Genomic DNA, 8,530 nt, shown 5'->3' on the forward strand with positions numbered 1-8,530 from the left:
TGGTATTTTCACAGCATCTGCCTGCAATCTCTGCAAAGTGCTTTGGTGTCTCTCACTTACACACCAACTCCTACAAACACATTATTAAAACCATTAGTTGCTGTGAAACAAGGCTGCCTTAGAGCAGTATTGTATGTGTGTGTGTTTGTTTCTGTTCTGACCAGCAAAAAGGAATGCATATGCTAACCTATAAAAGTACAAGGTTAATGGGGAGCAGACATTGTAGCTGTGTTCCCGCTGCACATTTAGGATAATGATTAAGGGACTTGTTATTTGAAGTGAGCTTTAAAAAGTAACGCTAAATCTACGTTTTTGAGTCAATAAATTAGACGTACTGTTGCCTTTTAGACAAGCTAGTGTGTTTCTATGCATGACAATGTTGGTCTGTTGGTCAGTCCACCACTTTTGTCCAGACTGAAATATCTCAACGATTCAATAGATTGCCATGACATTTTGCACAGACATTCATGGTCCCCAGAGAATGTTAGCCTATTAACTTTGGTGATTCCTTGACTTTTCCTCGAGCACCACCATCAGGTCAAAATATCAATGTATCCAATACTTTTCTTTATGACCAAATAACTGCAAAACTGCCATCTGCTCTCCCAGCGAGGCTGAGCCGTGTGATACCCCAATATTTGGAGAAGAATAGGAATAGAAATAGGAACCTTTAGCATCTCAGGGTGAATCTCATCCAAATCTGGCTCCTGCGGAGCTTCTTAACTGTCTCAGTGACCTCTGCCAGGAATATCGGTAAGGCTTCCCCTGAGTCTTCAAACTCTGCTCTAATGGTTGGCTAGCATTTCCTTGAGGCCAACCGAAATTCCTTCTTCAAAGCCACCCTGACCTCCTCCTACACTTTGGGAACCATCATAGCCGCAGCACTTCTGGCCTACCGGCACCTGCACAGTAAATTCCATAGTGTAAAATATGCAGTGTCAAAGTACATTGACTCTTACAGAGTTATTACAACAACAGCTGGAGTAAGATACCGCCCAGTGTTGGTGAAAAAGTACGTCATTAAAAGACGCAGTGTCAGACGTACTCTGGAAAGCTCCGCCCACCAACGACTCGTCTCAAACGGACCACACATTTTCACGGCGCCATTTTCTTCATGTGGAATGACTGCGGTAAGTTTCTCCTAAGCGACTATATACACATTATTTGGCATTTCAACAGAAGCAGCATTTAAGAATTACTTTATATCGTTGCTAACTGTGCACTCTAGTTGGTTTTAGTTCTTCAAATGTCGAATTTTAAAAAGGCTAACGTTAACATGTTGTGAAGTATGCAGTATTAAGCTAACGTTAATTAACATTAACTGACAAACATAACGTTCAAACTAGACAATGTCAGCCAGATTTATTGTAAATTATGTTAATACAACGTGGAGGGGGGATTGTGTACTTATTGTTAACGTTCAAATATTACAGGAACATAGCAAAGACTAAGGGGAGTTGGCTAAACTAGCTAGCTAACGTTAGCTACATTTTATGTTAGCTTGACTGGCTAACTATGTGCGGGTAGCATGGATTTATTATGTTAACGGCGGGTAGACATTAACCTTGGACACTGCTTAAGCGGTGTACCTTTATTTTTTTCCAGGATATTATACAAAATGACTTTCGGGTTTCAAAGCAGCAGCAGTATTGTTAAAATACTTAAGCACTATCTTAGCACACACTTATGGTGTAACGTTTAGCTAACATTATTCAATTCAATTTATTTATATAATCAAATCATAACAAGAGTTATCTCAAGACACTTTACAGATAGAGTAGGTATAGACCACACTCTATAATATACAAAGACCCAACAATTGCAGTAATTGTGCGGGCAAGGCGGTAACATTAATGTTACAAGGATGAAAATCAGACTTTATCCTTTTTAATGTGTTTGACAGTAACTTCAATTTAACTGGCCATTTCTGCAAAAGTGCTGATCATTTCTCAGCACTTTGGTGGCTTGAAACAATATTTTTCTTATACTCAAGTATACCTCAAGTTGGCTTTGCTTCTGGGCTGTTCTGTTGAAATGCATGAGATTCTTATGTATGTTAAATAGTGACCTGTTTTTATTTGAGGAAATACTGCTAAAATAAGACCATCAACTTTTTAACTGTGAGAAATTGTACTGATACTATTTGCAGGGAGCATGCTGCTTAAAGCTAAACTTGGAGATGTCCAAAAATTTGTCAGAATAACTGAGCCAAATCTGAAAGACTTTTTGATTGCAGGTAAGAATTTGACAATGTTATTAATAACTGTCTGAATTTAGCTGTTTAAAATTGATATACTGGAATATTCCTAAAATGATGGGACATGTTAAGTTCTCAGGTTTTTGGAACTGGTCCATTTTTGTACGTCTAAATTTCTTCTGTGATGCCCTTGGTAGCTACACTTTAATTGTGGATGCATTGCTTAAGATATAGTTATGATGCTACAAAAAGCCATTTTAATCCCTTAATAGTGTTTGTTTAAAACCTATTTTATAGGGTAAGGTAGGTGTACACAGTGAAATTATTATATAAATAATGATTTACTTTTGTTTACACAAGCTTTTATCCCTGTTTTTTCTAGCATTTGCAAAGTTTGGTGTCCCAGCTGTAACAGAAGGTGTGAAAGTTGTTGACAGTTCAGGGACTGAATAGGATGATGATGTTTTTGAGAATATTATAAAAGATCCCTCAACTGGGGTGCCAACCATCAAATATGACTCAGGTTTGTTTCAGTTAATTAATTAATGGATGTTATTTCTTTATTTTATGAAGTTCATGGTGTCAATTAAATAAGTGTCTTAGATTATAAGGGAACTATATATAATTATTTTTCTTCTAAAAATCATGGTTAGAATCTGACTCCATGGTGGCCTCTTCCGAGCAATCCCAACCATAATCCCTTGATGACTCTGAGGATACAGTCATTATTTCAGATAGCCCCTCCAGAAAACGCCAGAGGCTGGATACAGAAGCCAAGCAAGTAAGACAATAATGACATTTTAAATTCTGTTCTTGAATCTGTTCTCAGAGAATTAAAATTACATTAATATACATTGTAAATTACATGGTTTCAAAACATTTTTGAAGTCCTAATTAGGGATGTCCCGATCAAGTTTTTTTTAAGCGCCCTATCCGATTAAAAAAAGTATCTGCTGTTATTGAGTCCTGATCAGATACTTTTATTTATTTTTTGATAATACAGTGCACACTTCGAGTACATTCAAGTTATTGTCGCTGTCTGGAGGGAGTTTCTTACCATTATTGGCTTATTCATTGGATTTTTGTAGCACTTGCAATGTTTGAGATTGGATCGGGACATCCTCTGACATCATATTAGTTTATTTCCAGTTTATTTGTAGTGGACATAACATGCTGAATTGTTATGCATTTTGTTTTAAGTTGGTGGAATCAGCTCTTACCAACAAACCTGGTGGGGAACGTATAATAAATGAATACAACCGAACCAAGTCCTTGACGGATGAAACAAGACGTAAAATGGTGAACATGCTGGCAGCTGACATGACCGAAAAGAATGGGTAATTTGTTAATAGTTGAACCTTGTGTTCTCAATCTGTAAATCTAAATCTAAGTGAATATGACTGCACAATCCTTTCTTCTTCAATTTTGCAGTACATCTCCGCCCAGACAGGTGAAAGAAATGTATGCCAAAGGAATAGTGACCTTATTCCCGTACCTCAGTGACCCATTCTCTAAGAATGGCTATGTGAGTTGCACACATAGCAAGTAATAGATGTAATGTTAAATACCATTGGAAGTTTTTGAATCCTACCAGACCATGTTGTTTTCAATGAAGTATCCATTTTTGTTATCCTTTCATCCTTCAAGGAGCATTATTATGATGGCGAGAGTGGAACTGGGTACTTGGCCTGGAGGATTAAAACTATTCAGAGAGGCACCGCCAAAGACAGGTGATCATCATTCGGAGGTAATACTGGAAAATGTATGGAACAAAACAGTTGCTAGATCAATAATTGCATTTGTTGCTCAGACAGATAGTATAATGTGCAACTACATCCTTCAATTCTGCTAGCTCCCTCCCTCTTAGCAAATTAAAAAAAAAATGCATCAGAGACCTACAAAGGACTGTGACTTTAGGGGGTGTTGACTCGACACTGACTGGTGCGAGTGATAAACTGGCCTTGCAAACTTTAGGGTGATTTAAACCAGCAAAAAGTATATTTTACAGTGGAGTACTTCCTTTAAAAGTTAGCCAGGCTACTAAAACTTTTGACATGATTGAAATTTTCCTGTGTTGTGTAGAATCGGCCAAAGGATCATCTGGTGAAGACATGTCTGGAGGGCCGACTGTCAGACGAGAATCCCAGTTTGTTCCAGAGACTGCCCTGACTGATGATGAGTGCAACGAAGCAATGAAAACATTGTGAATGAAACATTCTGCTGATGCGTGTATCGCCGCAAAATGATCCTCGACCCCCAGCAGTCAAGCAACATACTGTCTGAGTTTCCACGTTTTAAAGACGTCAAAAGCTTTGGTTATTATGTTATTTTGAAAATACTATGACAAGTGAATTGTTTTGTAAGACATTGTAGTGATACTAGCTAGCTAAACTAGCACCCAATACATTTTGATTGGCTGTCAAATAACTGAAATTTAACTTTTGAGATTTGACTCAGCCCTGTGGATGTTTTAGTTGGAGAACTTCTTGTGATATAAAACTGCTGTCTGTCTGGGGGGTCTTTTGTAAAGAAAACAACGTAACTGAAGTGTGTTAACATTGAACTTGCGTTGTTACAGGTTGGGACAGTCTTTGTCATCGGTTTTATAGCTGCTACACCTGATTCCACCCTCCGCTCAGGGTTGGAAGAGACCAGGAAAGGTTTCCGCATCCCAAGCAGAGAAACATCTTGTGGTATTCAAGAAGGTTTGTATTTTTTCTAATTTGTGGTATGAACACCTAATATTAGGGTACAAGTATTCATTCAATATTCATATTCAATACTAGTAGTGTATTGGCTCATTCTGCATATTCTACAACTACTTGGCCATTAACTAGAGTTTTCCCTCATTTGTCTTCGCAGACTGGAACAAACATTCAAGAGCATCTCGATGCCATCACTACTAGCACTCAGCCCTATCTCCTAGCTGTTGGAATTAAGAAGAATGCAATCCACCAGTTCTTCATCATTATCGACAAGAATGCCATACCTTGCAGGTCAACCTCTTCTCTTGTTGCTTTTGACGAACTATTTAAGGCACATTTAGTGTTTGGCACATCCTACAACACCATGCTTCACAACATGTACACTTTCATTCAAACTCCAGTGTACAACATCGATGCTGGTAAGGTCAAAGAGAGTCCTCTTGTTGCTGAAGTCAGGGCGAGGTTACTTCATTAGTGCTTGAAGTTTCTCCTCGAACATGAAGTGTTTTGTTTGTCAAGCTGAGTTATCGAGTTCAAATATGCTTGTTAGGCATTTACGATTAGTTCACGGTTACTTACCTGGAAAAAATCTCCGCTTAAATGTGCTCAGACTGGATGTGGCTGTGCGTTTGGTACGTTTTCTGGTTTTAGGAAACATTTAAACACAAAACACACTGAGTATATTGACCAACAGGTTGACCCTGATGTTTACTTAAGCAGCATTGGAGAGGCAGTGACCACTAATGTAGAGGAGACAGCTACAACGTCACGGACAGTTAATGAACACAAGGTAGCCACATCTACTCCGTTGAAAATATCCAACAGTAGCTGGATTAGGTCAATCTACTGTAAATAGTTTTGTTTCCTCCATGGAAGAAGTTTTTTTTGAGAACCCCTTCACACCCTTAAATTCAGAAGCTAAACGAAATAAACACTTCAAAGAGAAATGGGGAATCGTAGAACCTGTTGAAAAGGTGCTTGGCACAAGATTTGACAGCAGAAGAAACAAAACAACTGGGACATACGATCAGGTCGTTGTAACTGACAGGTTTGCATATATTCCTATTTTAGAAACACTAAAGGCAATTTTTCAAAACCCAGAACTTGCAGACATGTTCAAGCCCAGGCACATGCCCAAGGAAGGTGTGTATGCAGACTTGAGAGATGCCGCCTATTTTAAAAAAAGTCCCTTATTCCCTATAGAAAAAGCCTTACAGATCCAGCTATTTTATGACGACTTTAAAACAGCAAACCCCTTGGGGTCTAAAAAGGGTATACACAAATTAGGTGCAATATACTTTACATTAAGGAATTTTCCCCCAATCTTTAATTCATCATTGATAAATATTCATTTGTGTGCTCTTTTCCATGCGCAGGACATCAAGCGTTATGGTTTTAATTTGATACTTGAGCCACTTGTCAGTGATCTAGATAAAGTACTCGAGACAGAGGGACTTAAAGTTCCCAGATTGAAAGATGTGATTCACGGTACCATAGTTCAGGTCACTGGTGATAATCTTGGGTTGCATGGTTTGTTTGGCTTTGTGGAGTCATTTGGGGCAAGGTATTGTTGTCGTTTCTGTCTCCTTGAGAAAGATTGTTTTCAAACTGTTTTCTGTGAAGATGATCCAGAAGTTGTACTATGAACTATCCAGATGCACTGTCAAACTTTACAAACAGATCCTACACTACCTCATATATATGGTGTCAAACGCATTTGTCTGTTGAATTCACTACAGCATTTTAATACAGCCAACAATTTTTCTGTAGATATAATGCACGATATCTTAGAAGGAGTTGCTCAGTTTGAAGTCAAACTTGTCCTGCAGTACATTAAGGAAAACTTCCTAAATGCTGAACAACTGGCTGGTAGAATACATGCTTTAGACTATGGATACAATCAGCAGCGAAACCGTCCACCTAGAGTAAAGTTGTTTGATGGAAGTAATGATTTGGGGTTGAATGCTATACATTCTTGGTGCTTATTACGTAATATGCCTTTGCTATTTGGTGATTTAATACAGTCAGATGACCAGCACTGGCATCTTCTACTTTTGCTTCTACACATTGTTAACATTGTATTTTCCCCAGTCCTTACAGAAGGCATGACCATTTACCTCAAACATTTAATCATTGATCATCATCAGCTCTTCAAGCAGTTGTTTCCTGCAATCAATCTCTTACCAAAGCATCACTTCATGATTCATTACCCTCGTAATATAAAAAACATCGGCCCAGTTCTGCACATGTGGTGCATGTGTTATGAAGCTAAACATAATTTTTTTAAGAAGCAATTAAAAAGCTTTAAAAATGTAACAAAAACATTAGCCAAAAAGCACCAAAGTTGTATGGCAATGTATCGAGAGTCCTTTAGTAAGGAAAGATTAACTTTAGGTTCGGGGAAGATGGTGACACTTAGTGAGCTCAAAGAAGGTCCCGAGATTGCTTTCAAATTTGGGTCTGTATTATCTACAAGTGTGTTTTCTGCCAAGTGGATCAAACATCATGGTACAGAGTACCGCCGTGACATCATTATCTGTACTGAGGTAGCATTTGAGATGCCTGTATTTTGTAAAATCAAAATTATTGCTGTGAAAGATGACTGTGTATTGCTCTGTGGAAAACTGATGGAAACTGTGTGTTTTGATCACCATTACTATGCCTTTAAGGTCAGGATGCATCCAGACAGGGTTCAAAAGGTGATCAACATTAATGAACTGTGTTACTTTAAACCTTTTGATGTTCAAATGAAGTATGGAATGACAGATTCCTCCTTGTATGTTGTTCCCTATTGCCATTTTATGGAAACCTAAGGTCAATGTTTTAAAAAGGGATTTGTATACTTAATGTATTTTAGCCTGACATAGTTGAGCTGATAATAAAAATTTGAAATGCATTATTTTGTGGTAAGTTGTGATTTTTACTCACTTAATGGAGTATTTGGTGTAATTTGACACTAAAAAAGTATAAAATGAATGCTTCTGAGATTTATTTCCGTGACACTATACAGTGTTAGAATTTGACTCTATTTGAGCTTGTTTTTCACTGCAAGATAGTCAATTATCAACACAATAGTGTGTAACATCAACACTTATCGGAGTTATTTAAACCTTGAGTGTCAACTTTTAATAACTCCATGCAGTGTTAAACTGGACTGGAATCAAACTCAGAGTTGATTTGTTATTGTAGAAGAGTAAATGATTAACTCTTCCAAGGGTAATATTTACACTCTCCAGTGTTATTTAACCTTTAGTGTAAAATTAAAATAACACTATTCAGTGTAAGCGAGTGTTACATTTTTACTCTATTTAGAGTTGATTTAACTCTAACATTTTAACACTATGAAAAGAGTCAATTCAAAATAACACTATTCAGTGTAAGCGAGTGTTTACATTTTTACTCTATTTAGAGTTAATTTAACTCTAAAATTTTAACACTATGAAAAGAGTCAAATTAACACTAATTCAAGGTGGGACCAAATACACTCAGGAATAGTGTTAAATTTAACTCTTTGAGTGTCACTTTAACACTTCAAAATTTACTGTGTGTCTGCTGCTTCAGCAATGGAGGCTTTGAACGTGGTCCACTCAGAGTTCAAGTCCCCAACCTTCCCCCGGGATGCATGAGA

General features: G+C 37.5%; 1 protein-coding gene across 3 annotated transcripts; it reads left to right on the forward strand.

Annotated features, from left to right (window-relative positions):
• The first annotated feature begins 1,046 nt into the window (after positions 1-1,046).
• Positions 1,047-7,782, forward strand: LOC114571156 (uncharacterized). 3 transcript variants are annotated; one of them, XM_028601984.1, is made up of 10 exons: positions 1,047-1,130; positions 2,150-2,236; positions 2,580-2,720; positions 2,851-2,978; positions 3,398-3,534; positions 3,629-3,722; positions 3,845-3,944; positions 4,280-4,400; positions 4,776-4,902; positions 5,060-7,782. In XM_028601984.1, the coding sequence occupies exon 10, from the start codon at positions 6,558-6,560 to the stop codon at positions 7,713-7,715; it is 1,158 nt and encodes a 385-aa protein (XP_028457785.1). In that variant the 5' UTR covers positions 1,047-1,130; positions 2,150-2,236; positions 2,580-2,720; positions 2,851-2,978; positions 3,398-3,534; positions 3,629-3,722; positions 3,845-3,944; positions 4,280-4,400; positions 4,776-4,902; positions 5,060-6,557; the 3' UTR covers positions 7,716-7,782. The 3 variants fall into 3 exon arrangements, with proteins under 3 accessions (XP_028457785.1, XP_028457784.1, XP_028457786.1); XM_028601983.1 differs by having other exon boundaries at positions 4,280-4,902; XM_028601985.1 differs by having other exon boundaries at positions 3,845-3,927; positions 4,280-4,902.
• The last annotated feature ends 748 nt before the right edge of the window (positions 7,783-8,530 follow it).

Source organism: Perca flavescens, chromosome 16 (genome assembly GCF_004354835.1).
Source record: "Perca flavescens isolate YP-PL-M2 chromosome 16, PFLA_1.0, whole genome shotgun sequence".
In the NCBI taxonomy this organism is placed as follows: domain Eukaryota; kingdom Metazoa; phylum Chordata; class Actinopteri; order Perciformes; family Percidae; genus Perca; species Perca flavescens.